General features: G+C 46.7%; 1 protein-coding gene across 1 annotated transcript in view; it reads right to left on the minus strand.

Moving 5' to 3' along the window:
* LOC108675959 overlaps positions 1–17,133 on the minus strand; it is a 19,634-nt gene extending 2,501 nt beyond the window's left edge. The window contains exons 1-11 of the mRNA XM_018164018.2: positions 17,016–17,133; positions 9,871–10,479; positions 7,084–7,541; positions 6,341–6,744; positions 5,743–5,911; positions 4,742–4,878; positions 4,023–4,161; positions 3,324–3,529; positions 3,094–3,195; positions 2,837–2,916; positions 538–787 (exon numbers count right to left, since the gene is read on the minus strand). Coding sequence (XP_018019507.1) covers positions 538–787; positions 2,837–2,916; positions 3,094–3,195; positions 3,324–3,529; positions 4,023–4,161; positions 4,742–4,878; positions 5,743–5,911; positions 6,341–6,744; positions 7,084–7,541; positions 9,871–10,412 — 2,487 coding nt within the window. The 5' untranslated portion in view covers positions 10,413–10,479; positions 17,016–17,133. The remainder of the gene's footprint in view (positions 1–537; positions 788–2,836; positions 2,917–3,093; positions 3,196–3,323; positions 3,530–4,022; positions 4,162–4,741; positions 4,879–5,742; positions 5,912–6,340; positions 6,745–7,083; positions 7,542–9,870; positions 10,480–17,015) is intronic.
* Between the last annotated feature and the right edge of the window lie 395 nt (positions 17,134–17,528).

Below are 17,528 nucleotides of genomic sequence, written 5' to 3' on the forward strand. Positions count from 1 at the left end.
GGGGGAGTGAGTGGCACCATGGGGGAGTGAGTGGCACCATGGGGGAGTGAGTGGCACCATGGGGGAGTGAGTGGCACCATGGGGGAGTGAGTGGCACCATTGGGGAGTGAGTGGCACCATGGGGAGTGAGTGGCACCATGGGGAGTAAGTGGCACCATGGGGAGTGAGTGGCACCATGGGGGAGTGAGTGGCACCATGGTGGAGTGAGTGGCACCATGGGGGAGTGAGTGGCACCATGGGGGAGTGAGTGGCACCATGGGGGAGTGAGTGGCACCATGGGGGAGTGAGTGGCACCATGGTGGAGTGAGTGGCACCATGGGGGAGTGAGTGGCATCATGGGGCAAAATTGTGGTTGGAAATTCACAATTTCTTCACATCAGTAGAACTTGCGACTTAATTAATAAGAATTACATATCAAGAAATTCTTGATATCATTTGTATTAAGATTAATTAATAATCATAAATACTTAATCAGAGAGTAATCATCAATAAGTAATTCTAATAATACTTAGTAATTCTTTAAGTAATATTACTGACGCTGCCGCAGGCCCGGCAGTGGTGCTTGCGTCGCACCATGGAGAAGGAGGCCCCGCAGCTCATACAGCTGCTAATCCCCTCCATGGGGAGCAGTTCAGGGGCCTCCATCCCCAGAACTCCCCCAGAACCTGCCATGTGATCCCCCCCATCCCCCTTGTCCTCCCCCCGGCGCAGGGAGCTGCGTTTTTTGTACGTGTCTTCGATGGCCAGGAACAGCGCGGCCAACCACGCGTCCTTCTCCTCAGATGTCCTGCCGAGGATACAACAGTTCTACACAGGGACCCTATCTACACAGGGGCCCTATCTACACAGGGACCCTATCTACACAGGGACTCTATCTACACAGAGACCCTATCTACACAGGGACCTATCAACACAGGGACCCTATCTGCACAGGGACCATGTGTTGGGACCCTATCTACACAGGGACCCTGTGTTGGGACCCTATCTACACAGGGACCCCCTGTGTAGGGGGCACAGGGACCCCCAGAGCCCTCGTGCTCCCCAATCTTGAGTATTGCTGCCAGCTTTGGTCGCCACTCAAGGCGGGTGCGGTGCGGAAACTGGAGGCAGTGCAGCGTACCTTCACGTACAGGATCAGCGGCATGAGGGAGCTGAACCTGAACTACTGGGGAAGGCTGAAACACCTGGAACTGTACTCACTGGAGAGAAGAAGGGAAAGGTATATCATACTGTACACTTGGAAGATGATAAACGGACTGGCTCCCAACTTTGAGAGTGAGACCTCCAAAATAACGACATATTACAACGAAAGAAGGGGGAGACTGTGCAGGATTCCTCCATTTAATTACCGAGCCGCGGCCAGAGTACGGACTCTTCGTGAGGGATCACTGTCCGTGGTAGGACCGAGGCTCTTTAATGCCTTGCCAAAAGCGCTGAGAGGAGGGGAGTTCACCCTTGCAACATTCAAGAGACGACTGGACAAGTGGTTGAGAAAGATCCCGGACTGTCCAGTAATGGGAAACTACCCTCAGCAAGTGACAAGCAACAGCATCTTGCATCAGCTGGCCCAAATGAGGGCAAATAGACGGAACACGTCCAACGTTACATCCGACGACGACTCGGAGACGGAGGACGACGAAGGCGGCGCATCAGCGTGACCTTGGAATACGACGTCCTAAACTCATCATAAGGTCATAAGGTAAGGTTAAGGACCCTGTGTTGGGACCCTATCTACGCAGGGACCCTGTGTTGGGACCCTATCTACACAGGGACCCTGTGTTGGGACCCTATCTACACAGGGACCCTGTATTGGGACCCTATCTACGCAGGGACCCTATCTACACAGGGACCCTATCTACACAGGGACCCTATCTACACAGGGACCCTGTGTTGGGACCCTATCTACACAGATCCCCTATCTACACAGGGGCCCTGTCAACACGGTGACCCTATCACACAGAGGGTTGCTTGTCGGAGACCACCACTGCCTTGCTTCGAATGGACCACCGTGGTCCCTTCTAATCCAGTCCTCTGAACTTGCTTCAGTAAATAGGAGAGCACTACTCGTGTTTCATGCCCCGGTAAGAAATACGGTTACAAGACGCTAGCACAGTCTCGTTACACGACTCACAGGTCTTAACTGACCTACAAGACGCTAGCGCAGTCTGGTCACACGACTCACAGGTCTTAACTGACCTACAAGACGCTAGCGCAGTCTGGTCACACATCTCACAGGTCTTAACTGACCTACAAGACGCTAGCGCAGTCTGGTCACACGACTCACAGGTCTTAACTGACCTACAAGACGCTAGCGCAGTCTGGTCACACATCTCACAGGTCTTAACTGACCTACAAGACGCTAGCGCAGTCTGGTCACACGACTCACAGGTCTTAACCTGTCTCTTATACACATCTAGATGTGTATAAGAGACAGGNCTAAGGAACTAGTACAGGCACTAAGGAACTAGTACAGGCACTAAGGAACTAGTACAGGCACTAAGGAACTAGTACAGGCACTAAGGAACTAGTACAGGCACTAAGGAACTAGTACAGGCACTAAGGAACTAGTACAGGCACTAAGGAACTAGTACAGGCACTAAGGAACTAGTACAGGCACTAAGGAACTAGTACAGGCACTAAGGAACTAGTACAGGCACTAAGGAACTAGTACAGGCACTAAGGAACTAGTACAGGCACTAAGGAACTAGTACAGGCACTAAGGAACTAGTACAGGCACTAAGGAACTAGTACAGGCACTAAGGAACTAGTACAGGCACTAAGGAACTAGTACAGGCACTAAGGAACTAGTACATGCACTAAGGACAGTACTACTAACTGCGTGTACAGCTCGACGGTCTTGTGGCCGTCCTGCAGGTAGAAGCTGTGCGCCGTCTCCAGGTTGTCGCCCTCCACCACCTGCGGTGACAAATAAATTACCAAAAACAGCCATCATCAACAACGCACTTGATAAGTCCATTGAAAGTAATGCACTCTAATGGATCATTACCAAAAAACAGCCATCATCAACAGAGTAATAGATAACTCCATTGAAAGTAATGTACTTTAAATGATCATTAAAATAAATGGTTGTACCTGTAAGTTGTTGACGTTGTAGCGCGCGCGGAGGCGGTGTGGGGGACCGTGAATGACGCGACCTCCTAGACGGGGGGCGCACAGCAGCAGCAGGTCGCTCAGCTGCAGTAAACGCAGTCCATTAGTTACCATTACTACCATAACCATACTACCATCAACACACAGCCTAGTGGCATTAAGTAATTATCACAACCACTTGGTACAAGTAGCGCTCCTGGTCCCACACTGACCAGGTACAGGTAGCGCTCCTGATGGTCCCCGGTGCGGGCCGAGATCTTGCCGACCCGGCCATGCTTGATGAGGGACCGCGTGGGACAGACGAGGTCCTCGCATCCGCTGATGCGGGACGGCAGGGACAGCAGCGTCTCGAACGCGTCGCTGCTGGAGAGGGACGCGTCCGCGTGGCTCGCGGCCGTGGCGACCAAGTGGAGGGCCTCTGTGGGGGACATGAAGTGAGGGGGGCATCAGGGCATGGAGTGAGGGGCATCAAGCGAGAGAGGGATGGAGTAAGAGGGGAACATAAATTTAACTCCTAAACCAGCCCTGCAGCCAACGCTAATCCTAAACATGGACAGCTCCACTTGGCCACATATTTTAGCTCGCCCATGGAGACGAGGCTGCTTTGAGCTGCGGACTGACGGTACCATGGAAATAACCCTCCTGTTGTTTTCACTTCAGGTATACGTCAATGCTTCCTGGGCATAGGGTCAAAGTGGCGGGTCATTAGACCCGAAGACAACAGGAGGGTAAAGCCCTCAACGGATAGGGAAGCCCTCATCCCAACAGGGGCATAGGGTGACGGTAGAATAAGTGTAATTGTTGATGATGCCAAACTGTTGATGTTGCATCAAGCACTACAGGACAAACTAAAAGTGTTGCATTAAGAACTATCCAGAGAATGGCAACCCCTGTGCTAGAGCAGCACCCACTGGCGGTGTCGGGGGCGTCAGGGTGGTGGGGGGGCAGGGCGCTGAGGTAGTCCCTGAGCAGGAGCTCGTAGCGAGGGATGCGCTGCACAGGACACAGCATGTGGTGCTGTAGGGACAGCCCCGCACAGCTCTCCAGTGCCTGTAGGAGGGAGGTGTTAATGAGCATGGAAGAGAAGGAGAGACGCTCTAGACTGGGACTGCTACGTCAAAAATAACTACTAATGATACTAAGCAGAGAGCGGGTTGACCGCTAGAGGAACATACATGGAATGTAGGTGGCTTAGAAACGTGTGCGTAAAGGTGGCAAATATAGTCTTTTCGCGGATGCCAGCCATAATCTACCATGATGGGCTCACGTGGAAGGCAGCCACAATGGGCTAGTTACTCACGTGGATGTCAGCCATGATGGACAAGTTACTCACGTGGATGTCAGCCATGATGGACTAGTTACTCACGTGGATGTCAGCTATGAGGGGCTAGTTACTCACGTGGATGTCAGCCATAATGGGCTAGTTACTCACGTGGATGTCAGCCGTGATGGGCTAGTTACTCACGTGGATGTCAGCCACAATGGGCTAGTTACTCACGTGGATGTCAGCCATAATGCGCTAGTTACTCACGTGGATGTCAGCCATAATGCGCTAGTTACTCACGTGGATGTCAGCCATAATGCGCTAGTTACTCACGTGGATGTCAGCCATGATGGGCTAGTTACTCACGTGGATGTCAGCCATGATGGCAGCAAACTTGGCACTCTTGGCCTGGCACTGCGAGATGAGGGCGGACGCGCGGTCGAAGTTACGCACGTACTCCGCGTACATCTTCAGGAACGGCGCCAGCATCGTCATGATGTCTCCTGTGAGCAGCAGTGAGCATCAGTGAGCATAAGTAGGCATCAGTGAGCATAAGTAGTCAGCAGGGAGCAGCAGTGAGCAACAGTGAGCATCTGAGAGCATTAGTAGATATAAGTGAGCATCTATAACCGATGCTGAAAAAACAGGATAGAAGTGCAGACAGAATACAACATGTATGAGGAATATTAGGATAGACGACTGTGAACGGTATAATTCCATTGGCGGTATAATATTATGAATATCATCACCAACTAGACACACTTGTGCAAATTTTCTGGAAGCTATTCATCTTGATATACGCGTACCAAGAATACCCGCCTTGTGTTTGGAAAGGTAATTTAAATTGCTTTACTAAGAGAATTTCAGTGAGGTGTAGAACGTATGAAAATTATTTGAATGTTTTATACGCGAAAAACCACAGACCGTCAAGTCACTCTCTTCATAGACATTGTAATACCATCCCTAACAACATAGATACATAAAAATGTAGCCAAAAACTGCGAGAAACTGGCACCCCGACTTAATGACGAGGTTTTCAAATCAGAAGCTGAAGAAACCCTTATCAGAAGCTAAAACGACTCCAAACAGAAACTGGGACGGCAAGTCTCACCAATGCGGGGACGGGAGTCCCAGTTAGCAAGTCTCACCAATGCGAGGACGGGCGTCCCAGTTAGCAAGTCTCACCAATGCGGGGACGGGCGTCCCAGTTAGCAAGTCTCACCAATGCGGGGACGGGCGTCCCAGTTAGCACTCACCAATGCGAGGACGGGCGTCCCAGTTAGCAAGTCTCACCAATGCGGGGACGGGCGTCCCAGTTAGCAAGTCTCACCAATGCGGGGACGGGCGTCCCAGTTAGCAAGTCTCACCAATGCGGGGACGGGCGTCCCAGTTAGCAAGTCTGTCCCGGAGCTGCGGCAGGAGGAAGTCGTGATGAAGTTTGTAGATGCTTTTGATGTTCGAGAACATTAAAGGCAGATGCTCTGCGGGGAACATCGGCCGAACTCTGTTCTCTTGGTCCACCCGGAACTGAAACTCCTGCAAATTAAATTAATTAGAATAATTAATAAATATACCTTATCATATAAACTGTAATACATACTACATACTCCTCACAGTCTTATGGGTGGGAGAACTGTCCTTTTGGGAGTTTCTACAATCGAAGTACTGTATATGGTAAAATTTGTTATAGTTTGCCTAAATAATTTTCACTGTACAGGGGGAGACTGTGAAGTACAGTCATATAGTCAGGCAGGTGCAAGTACGGTCACCTGGTCAAGCAGGTGCAAGTACAGTCACCTGGTCAAGCAAGTGCAGGTACAGTCACCAGGTCAAGCAGATGCAAGTACAGTCACCTGGTCAAGCAGATGCAAGTACAGTCACCTGGTCAAGCAGATGCAAGTACAGTCACCTGGTCAAGCAGAAGCAAGTACAGTCACCTGGTCAAGCAGGTGCAGGTACAGTCACCTGGTCAAGCAGGTGCAGGATGCGCACGTAGGACTCCTCGGTGTGCAGGAGCTCCAGGGCGATGCGGTGCGCTTTATTCCTGCAGGGCACACCGTTCGAGTGTCCCTCTTGCCCATCCTCCCCATCCGCATGACGCGAAGAAACGTTTTCTTCAACATCCACGCTCTCCGCGTCCTCGGACGTTGAATCTTCTTTTAGGTTGGCATCCGGCGAGTTTTTTAACCGATTTTCTAGTTTGGCATCCGACGAGTTTTTTAACCGATTTTCTAGCGGATCTCCTTGTTGTTGTTGTTGTTGTTGACTTCTTGTAATCAGTTGTGTATGTTGGTCTTTATGATGAGGTGGGGCGAGATCAGGGTATGTCGTGGAGGACGAGATGGCATTCCCAAGTCCGTCACAAGAGACTGGGGAACCCCAACAAAATATTAATGTAAAGAAAAAAATAATTGAGCGACGGTCAAGATTCAATTAACCTTCCCAAAGAGCTTTATGGCTGATAATTTTCATAATAGAGATCTAAATTTTGAGTTTAGACGGCATGAACGCCATATCGTCAGACAAGTGAAAAATACCACGTCGCATTGGACTAAAGACTTCGCATGAGACAAAAAAATTTACATGGAAGAGAAAATTTCCCATTGGGCAAAATATTTAGCATTCACTGCCATAAAGTAGGCATATTTTAGAATTAATTCCGATAAATTAACTTGCTTGCCTGACCATGAAAATATATCTGCGCTCACCTCTGAAGACAGATTCTTGACACGCGTAACTATGTCTGTATGGAGCTACTTCTCTGCCAGCAGAACGATCTCTGGGCGGGTCTCTGGCAACGACAATTGGAATCACTCTGGCACCTCTGTCACTGCCAGGGGCTTTGGCACCATCCAGAGAGAGAGCGTCTCTGTGAAGCGAAGGAAGCCGAGATCTGCCGGAGTGATCAAAGCTGCCGGCCTTGCGGGGAGAGCTTAGCTCTGACTTGGAGGGGTCAACCGCCACGGGAGGGACTTGAGTACTTCTCGCGAAGCTGGACGAAGAAGCAAACGCAGATCTTGCCGAGGTTGAGGTAGGGGTGGAAGATGTGAAGCTAGTTCTGGATGACGAAGCAGAATTGACGTGTTCTTCTTCGTCTTCCTCACTCTCCGTCTCACTGACGCCGTCGCTGTAGGCGCGCGAGATGTACCGGGACTCCCGCCCAGCCCTGAGGACAAAGTGAAATATAAGATAAAAACAAAAGCTCTTTTTAAACTTCAAAAGTTCAATCAATGTCGCTCGCCATTGCCCACTCGTCCTCAGTTCTTCTTCTAACGCGTGTTGGAATAACATCTTTTAGGTTCTAGTCTAGGCAGGTCAGCCTTACTCATCTATAAACGGCACAACGCACGCAAGCCAGCCTGGAGTCTGGACCTTATATTCATCATACTCCATACAAGTAAGCGGCACCATAATGTGGTAACAACATCATACAAGTTACACTTCACGCTAAGATCCCAATGAGCGCACGAGTCTTACCCCATGATGAGTTGGCCTGGCCTGACTGGTCCAACACCACGGTGAGGCAGAGGTGCGTTGGGGTGCAAAGAAAACCTGTTGTACCCCCGCCCGGCTTGAGCCCCATGGCCCAAGATCTGCTCGGCAGCTCTCCGCAACAATGTCGCCTCGGGAACGCTGAGGCGGTCATAGGACTCCGATTTCCTAAGGTCCTCAACAAACGCCTTCTTCTTCAGCAGATCACCAAGCTGATCCAGACTCTGGCACTGATCCAGGTTCGATCGTGTTCCGCTGGACGACCTGGACGCAACTAGAGTGTCGTCGTCGTCGCTTTCGTCTTCAGTTGTGATACAATCGATGACATCTGAAGCTTGAGAGAAGAGGTTTCTGTTCCTGATGGAAAGCGCATCAGAACTCCTGCCATTAGTAAATGCTCTGATGCCGCTACCATTCACGTGTACCTTCTCCGTCGTCACACATCTAGTGGAATAGCCTACAGGTATTGCAGTTGAAAAGACATTCGGAACGCTGGGCGCATGAGTGGGATGATGCACAAGGGCTTGCGCTGACAGAGTTAATCGAGAAGGTTGCTGGGTGCCCTTAACGGCTTCAATGGAGCCCCGGGATGAGTGCTTTGAACGATGATGAAGATCATGAGGATTTAGACCTCCACCGCGATACTTGGATGAGAGCTCGCATGATACCCTCTCGCCGAACCTCTCGCCTATGGCATCCGCGTACAATGGATTACGCGTATTGTGGAGAAAAGAAGAGTTCTTCCACGTATCTTGCCGAATTGTCACCACAGACCGACGAGCTCCAGAGGACCTTGGAACATGGCTTTTGATTTTGGCCGAAACCACGGCTTCCCGGCCAGGGGATTGTGGTGAAGGCCTGCGCTGTACAACGCCGTTAGATCCATCAGTTGAATTACGAGAAAAGGAGGAGCTGCTTTCTACATCTTCAACAACGTAGACATCGGCAATTTCCCCCGACCTGGCAGCCACCGCTTGTCCCGAACCATCACTGTCATGACCGTCACTCCTACCATCTGAACAACCATCCGCACCAACGGAGGAGCCGGATATGTTCCTAAAATAATAGCAGCAACAACAACAGCTTTGCAGGACGGCAGCGAGGCCAGCGTTCGAGTCGATAGACGAACTCTGCGAGCGTCCGCTTTTTGACTCATCGCAACTCATTGCAAAAATAAGATTAATATGCGAATTTATCGAACACGGACACACCGAATTCAAGATAATATCTACTTATATTCAAAGTTCTTTCTGAGCGTTACATTGTTATATCATTGTTTCAATTATGACGCTACAATTATTTCGATGAAATTCACTTTAAGCGATATTAATTTTGAATGATAGTTTCTCCTCGCAACATGAACAATCGACCTCCGTCAATTGGACTGAAATGATGGGAACACATTGTCGACTTCAACGCACGTCGAAATAAACTGAAGTGCTCATGTTGCTGTCGGTGGCGTTTGTTTTGTAAACTGTTAAATAAACTGAACGCGTGTACACTGTGCCCGTAACGGTACGGGTTGAAGCAACTACATTGCAAAGGGCTGAAGCCACTGCACTGAAACGGGCAGAGGCCACTGAACTGAAACGGGCTGAGGCCACTGCACTGCAACAGGCCGAAGCCTCTGAACAGCAACGGGTTAAAGCCAAAGCACTGCAGCGGGTTGAGTAACAGTACGGGTTGAATCCTCTGCACTGCAACACGCACACTGGCGTAAGACAAGACGAGGAGGCATGACAGGATGCATGCGATATCTCAGCGTGATAAGCTTTATCCCTTGTGATTGTGATTGCGTGTGGTGAACGAAGATGAAGAGGCGGCAATGCGGTGCTGGCAGTCTAGCTAGATGGCAATGCGTTGCTATTTGATGAAAATTCTATCAATTTAGTCCTTTTCAAAATACGTACATGGTTTTAAACGCAAAACCTGACAGAGGAAAATGCCATTGAACCTTTAAGATATGAACGCTTAGAATGAACCTTCCTCTCGTTGACACTCACGTGTTGGGGACGCTGGCAAGTGTGCATGCCGTGCTGCTCCTGTTGAGGGGAAGACGGGGCCGGTCCTCCCCACTCTTGGACGGTCTCTCCTCCCCATCATCATCGCTGGACTCGACCTCAATGGTAATGACGCGTCCTTCCCCAGAGCTGGGGCCACTCAGCCTTGGGAAGCTTGAGCCCCACGAGTGATGTGATAGTCTGTTGCCGGCATGAGTGGGGAAAAGAGGAAAACCGAAGCCCGAAAACCGTGACCACGGGTCCCCAGCAAGCCCCAACTGTCGCCTGAAGAAAGGGTGTTGGAAAGGGGAAGGAGGGGAGAGAGGAGACGATGGCAAGTCCCCACCCGACTCACGCTTGCCACAACGCAGCCTCACGTCCAGAGAATCGTGGGGATCTTGGGTGGGGAGTGTGGGTCCAAATCCCGCTGGAGGAGGGATGTGGGGAAGAAGTTTTTCATCGAGCATGGGGGAAGGGTGGGAATGTCGGGCGGTGGCGGAAGGCATCGTTGTGTGGGAGGACGGTAGGGGAACTTCACTCCCCATATCAGTGCTCACGCGGCCAGCATCCGGCACATCCCCACCCAGGGGGAGGAATGGTGTAGCCCAATGCCTGAAAAACAAGAAGAGTTTATAACGAATTCTATTCACATAAGTCTCCTGTCATCGATGTCGCTATCTACCGTCACTAAATTCTTGTTACTTTGGGCGAATTTCCGAATTAAAAAAAAAACAACAACGAATTTCCGCCACGTAGTTTGTGTTAGATTGCCAGTATCTCTGGGTGAGTGCATAACAAATTCACTGTAAAACTGGGTACTGAATATCTGGGTCAAACGGTGAGGTCAATTTATATAGATCGTATTGAAGGCATCTCAGGTAATGAGGCCGAAAATACGTCCAGTTGACGCCCATAAATGTTATGATTTTACGTGTTACACACTGTAAAAAATTCAAAAATCCTTAAAGTGACAAAATGTTTGATCGACGTCAAGCGTCATGAAGACATTCCAGACACTCTGTTGTGCACCTCCAAGATTTACTTCATGAAGAAAGAAACGATAATTACAGTGTCTAGGCTACAGTGTCTAGGGTCACGGTTTCTATTACTCATGTCAAAATTTGGCCTTGAATGCTTCGTCTTGAGGCGGGGCCGATGAGCAAAGCTGACGAGCGAATCATCGCGCCTGCTCGCAAGCGGCCATCGGCGATTCGAAGGCGTGGCGGCCGTCGATAACGTGCACATTTTTACTACGTACGACGTTTAGACGCCTAAAGCGTGCTACGTTTGTCAACCTTGACATAACTGTACACAACAAGCCCATAAAAGGCCCACGAATTCTGTTCATGCAAGAATAGCAAAAACTACGAAACAAAAATTTTGAAGGGTAGAAGAGCATCGAGCATTCCACTGTGAGTAGAGCACCCATCCAGAGAAATTAATGGGAAAAATAGCGATATAGGTACATTTTGCCCTGTTTGGGTCACTCAAATCCATTTTTCGTCCGACAAAATTGCACCTCAGTGCTGCTACGTGCAGAAAGTGGAGCACCATTTGGACATTTTTATGATTGTAGTGGGAAGAAATCATCACTATTATATTGAATGGAATATGGAACCCGTCAAGCTTACTAAATCGGTGTCCCAATTCATGGCTTTGAGAGAGGAGTCGACCGAGGCTGTGAAAAAAAATCAGCTTTGCGCAGATATATAAAGCTTTAGCATGTAGATATGTAAGACCTCGTTTAGTTCCAAGAGGGACATAATTTATTGAAGAGGAAGTTTCCTGCGTGAACTGAACTGAGGAGTGCGGATGGCGACTGATGCTCATCAACTATAGCAGTGATGCTGCCTGAGCAAAACTGTTGCTCGTGAACGATATGCGTGGGAAACGAAACGATTACTCACTCACGATTTACAGGTGAAATTACTAACCAAGCACGGTTAGCGAAAAAAATAGTCCTCTTTCAGGGTTAACAGGTAAAATAATGGCACATTCGCGATTAACTGGTGAAAACGATTACCTAAGAATACGGTTAACGAGTAGAATGAATTTTTGCCAATGCACGGAATACATGGGGCACGGTGAACCATGCACGGTTAAAGGGTGAAACGGATACACAAGGGTATTGCAAGGCGTACAGCTTCAGTTAGATGATGTATCTGTAAAAGTTTGTGTATGAACTTTGAATGAATAACTTGATGCAACCACCAACTGCAGTGCCCCAACTTGATATAAACAGGCTCGAGAATGCAGATGTGACAGGAATGCATGCGATAGCGCATACAGAGGGCTACTATGTGTACACACTGTGTGTGCTCTGTATACATTCTATGTGTGCTCTGTATACACTCTATGTGTGCTCTGTGGTGACACCTAAGCCACTCTAACCAACAGCGTGCACTGCTGCACACTTCACGTCAAGGTTCTGAGCAGTGTCATTTCTCAGGCGGAATATGTGCGTTATTCGGTAACATTAACCTGTCTAAAACATTCATAGCCATCAATATATTTAAATTTTATTTCATCTAAGTGAAATCGTGAAACATGATATTCTTACGACGCGTAACTATTGCAAAGATCGTGCGCGACCAAGGGTTTTGAAAGATGCTTTTCAGGCTTGCATCTTTCGGCCTCTGGTCATAGGTATGAATGTCATCATTTTAATACTCCAAGACTTTTATATGTCAGCATACATATGATAATTTTAACAGTCCGGCGCTTCTAGACTGCCGGATAAATGTGATCATTCTAACAGTCCTACACTTTTAGACGTCAGGATAAATGCGATCATTTTAACAGTCCTACACTTTTAGCCTGTCGGCTAAATGTGATCATTCTAACAGTCCTACACTTTTAGACGTCAGGATAAATGCGATAATTTTAACAGTCCGGCGCTTCTAGACTGCCAGATAAATGTGATCATTTTAACAGTCCTACACTTTTAGACGTCAGGATAAATGCGATAATTTTAACAGTCCGGCGCTTCTAGACTGCCGGATAAATGTGATAATTTTAACAGTCCGGCGCTTCTAGACTGCCGGATAAATGTGATAATTTATACGCTTTAAGACACGAGAAAAACCGTGATCATTTGTCGGGCGGTGAGCTCGGCAGGCGGCGGTATCGACCAGCGACCGCGAACTCGCCACGCGGCGGCCACACCTGCGTGCCGCACTAAAGATGACTGCAGGAATTCCCACTCACATCATCTTGTATAAAATATAAAATAAACTCCAGTATAAAACAAAATAACATCATTTGCACTTCATACAACAATTTCCATTGATCAGTTCTTCATGGAAAATTCCATAGAATTCATATACTAATTTAAACTTTGTCTCGAAGCGAAATTCCATAGGATTTGCATATGAATGTGAATAAGGGAAATTCGATAGAATTCCTTTCGAAATGTGAATATTCTGTCAAAGGAAAATTCCATAGGTTTCGTATAGTAATTCGAACATTCTGTTCAAGCGAGTTTCCATGTAATTTGTACAGGAATTTTAACATTCTGTCAAAGGAAATTCTATAGGATTAGCAACACTCTTTTAAACGTTATGTCCAACCTCTATTGTGGCTCACGGAATAAAACATGATATTGAAAACACGTCAAATATTTTAACTAAGGCAGGATTTTGAAGTCTCCCATGCAGGGGTGTGAAATAAACTAAAGAGAACCTCTCCGTAGCTTCGTAGATCAACTTATCGGGGTATATATATGACACCGGCAAATGAAATGGCTGTACAAAACCTTCGACAGATATAATAGAATGTATTAACAAATATTAAGGCCGCAAACATTGTTATTTATCAATGAAATTTACGCGCTTTTGTAGCGAATGTCTGGTATATAAGGAGACCCCGCGGGGGGGACTCGTATCTTACAGGCAGGCAATTCGTTCTCAAACACACGAAATTGCACGCGATATTGTCGACGTTGGAATCCTCTTCCGACCACACATGCAAGGCACTCCGTTAAATTCGATTCACCGTTTCAATTGAAATTTTTTCGGAAATTTATATCCAGAAAAAAATAATTATTCTTATATTACCATCTCATGAAAATTTACAAAGAGAAATCTAAGAAACACTTGAGAAACAGTTCAATGACGACGTACTCTTGATAACACGCGAACCTCAATGAGTTCTCTGCAAGTCTCAAGTTTGACGGCATTACTTGAGTATATTGATTAAATATATCTCCGTATCGTGATTTTTCCTCCGTAGGTAATTAATGTTTAGGAAACATAACAGTTAATCGAGTACAGAAAACTGGCACTGAAAATGCCGCAGCTTAATTTTGCGCAGGTTTAAAATATCTTGTAGAATGTTTTCAAATAAATCAAATAGATCGTAGAATTTTTATATGATGATTATTATGAATGTCATAAAGTGTTGACAACTTTAAATCGTGCTGTGACAGTATAGACTTTAGAGAGAGAGAGAGAGAGAGAGAGTGATGACGACGTACGTGTTACCTGAACTTAAATAAAGTATACCTGAACGATGTTGTGGTAGTGTACAAGTTGAAGTTTGAATGTATTGTGGTAGCGAACCTAATGAAATGACACCAGTAGAGGATATGATTCAAGTTTAAATTATGATAAGATAGAGCGTCATGTGAGAGGTAGGAACGAGCGACGTTCTAAGTAATGGTTACATCACTTGACGGCAACACGCAAGCATTATCTACACAAAAAAAAAAAAAAAAAAACAGAAAGGAACTGAAGAAGTGCAGCCTTGCATGCGTGGCTCTGTTGTTATAGCTCCGCTCCTGTTGTCCTAAACAACAGGATTAGACTTAAGTCAACAGACCAAATGTTGACTCCAGCCAACAGACCAAATGTTGACTCCAGCCAACAGACCAAAAGTTGACTCCAGCCAACAGACCATATGTTGACTCCAGCCAACAGACCAAAAGTTGACTCCAGCCAACAGACCATATGTTGACTCCAGCCAACAGAACATATGTTGACTCCAGCCAGCAGATCATAAGTTGACTCCAGCCAACAGATCATAAGTTGACTCAAGTTTTTGACTGCTTCCAAATCGCTTTACTTAAAAACTCGTTCCCTAAAGTGTTTTTAATGGCGCAAGTCACTTAACGGCCTGCCTTCAAGACATAGAACTAAAGTACATACAGTGATTCAACAAAACATAACCGACTCAGTTCAACAGAAAGAAACAAATATCTGAGTACGAGATAATGTAGCGTCTGAGAACGTGTGACCTTACTTAGGCCGCACACGCATGCCTCATCATGTGGTGAGATAACGAGCGATTATTCTGATTACCGCGACCTGATAAGCGGTCAAGTAACAGCAAGATTCTTATATGATGACTCCGCTCACGACGGATACCCCTGAGTAACGTTTCGCACTCAGGTCTCTCTGTGAGAGACACGCTACCAACAACACGCTTACACTCTGCGAACAAAATAGTGCTAACAACACACTGTGTGCAACACTCAGTAGACAACTCACCTCAAGGGCAACACACCAATCACCATACGTAACACACGTTAGGTTACATCACTTGCCACTGCACTCTAAGCGACAACGAACACTCTCCTGAGTTGCGACACACTATTTTAAGTAGCCACCCACTCTTCTAAGAGGCAACCCACTCCTGTGAGTGGCGACTCGTTCATTGAAAATACCAGGGACTATTTTACTACTCATTCATTGAAGATACCAGGGACTAGTTTACTAGAGGTACCAACACTAACGCCGAGTTCTTGGCTCAAGGTCAGCACTGACCACAGACGCTATTTAGCGCGCGGGTTGACGAGTGCTTGTGTAGTGCGGACAGGAAATCATAATATACAGACTCGTACAGCGTGGCTTGTAGTTAGCAATGACGTAGATTCGTCAACAGTAAATTATGAACGGAACAGGATGGACAGCCAGCCTTGGATATGCCCTATTGCCGGGCCAAACTGGGTCAGGTTAACCCACATAAGGGCAAAAAGGGTATCGCTATTTGGACCAAAGTCTGACAAATTTTTCTGAGTGAAAACAGTTGTATTCGTAACTCGCTCAGCCTTGTTCTCGCCGCGGCCATTGTATTGTTTTATCCACGCTCTTCAGGACAGAGAACGAGCTCACATTTCCAAGTGTCAAAACTATCAAATAATATATTTTATTCGCCCATTTTGTTCTGCAAATAATAGTATCTATTTATTTACAACTATGCAAATCAAAAACTCGTAAACAAATAAAACTTGTGCGAATTAAATTGGTGTCAGACATGCAGGAAATAAGTTCTTTCAATTAAATAGGAAATGGCGGTCAGTACGCAACCGTTGATGACGAGTCGCCACAGCACATATTTCGCGGAATGTGAATAAAAACAATTTATTGTAATAGCTGACTTTTATAAGTAAACGTGACGAGAAATATCAAGTTATCGGCTGTGACGACATTGAAAACAATTGGGCGGCAACTGTCCTGTCACTGTATTGTTGGTAGCTCGTAAATCATGGCTCGCGGCTGTGAAAGTGTACGACTTAAATGTACAGCGACTTTCGTAAGTGCACGACGTACACTGCGCCTCAGTGCTGGCCTAACATAGCCCTGCTGTACCATCGCACCGGTCCCTCAAGTTCAGTTTTGAGTCCACCAGTAAAGTATCCTGGATACCTGCATTATCATTTATCATACATAAGATGATAAGAAATTGGTTTAAATTGTGAGTAAATGTGGAAATTAAAAATGAACCGATTCCGAAAATTTGTGGTTTGTCACTATGATCGCACATGGACAACGACATGGACGATGTCTCGAGAGTAGAGACTACGAGACATGCCCAACATCCCGCGATCCCGGCATCTTGGAGGATTGATCTCAGCTGTTACTGATTACTGCCTTAGCTGTGCTTTACATCTAAGGAATCCTGAGACTAAAAAATATTAATTGCCGACTATTTATGGATTTTCACCCTTAAAAAAGATAAATGGGTGAAATGGGAGATTGGGAAAGGTTAAAAAATTGCGTTCCTTTAAAACAAAAAAGGAAACAGCTAGAAAGTAGAAAGAGACGGAAAAGAGAACTCCTGCCCTCGCTGTCACAGTGTTACGGTGTTACCCTCGGAGCCTGGTGGAGATAATCATTATATCTTCATTTAATCTTAGCTCCAGAACTCACGGTAAATGATATGCAAACGTCGTTTGATATTAAACAATAAAGTTTAGAAGATATTCGGCATTTCAATCCACGAACACAGAGACTCTCTTGATCGGACAAGGTACGATCAACACCATCACTCCCTACACAGCAACGTCTCAGAAGCAACTGAGAGTATGGGAAGTTCAAACGTATAACTGAACCTTTGTGACTGGTGCATGCAAGAAGCAAATAACACTAGGATGTTAGAAAATTGTTTAAAAATATATTTTAACGCTCACTATATTCCAAACGATGGAATAAAAAAGTAATAGGGGGAATTCATGCCATTTCAAGCCAAAATATTGGATTGTGTATAAACGATCCTAAGATTTCGGAAACGCTGTCAGCGCCATCTAGCGAGCGGCCAGCCAGTAACTTAAACGGGAGTCGCAAGTCAGGCATCAGATGCAGGATACGCTTTGTTACACATGTAAAGAGAACAACACGAGAGGCGCGGTCGTTACAAACAAGGCAGGGCGAGGCTCCCAAATA

Source organism: Hyalella azteca, unplaced genomic scaffold, assembly GCF_000764305.2.
Source record: "Hyalella azteca isolate HAZT.00-mixed unplaced genomic scaffold, Hazt_2.0.2 contig8701, whole genome shotgun sequence".
In the NCBI taxonomy this organism is placed as follows: domain Eukaryota; kingdom Metazoa; phylum Arthropoda; class Malacostraca; order Amphipoda; family Hyalellidae; genus Hyalella; species Hyalella azteca.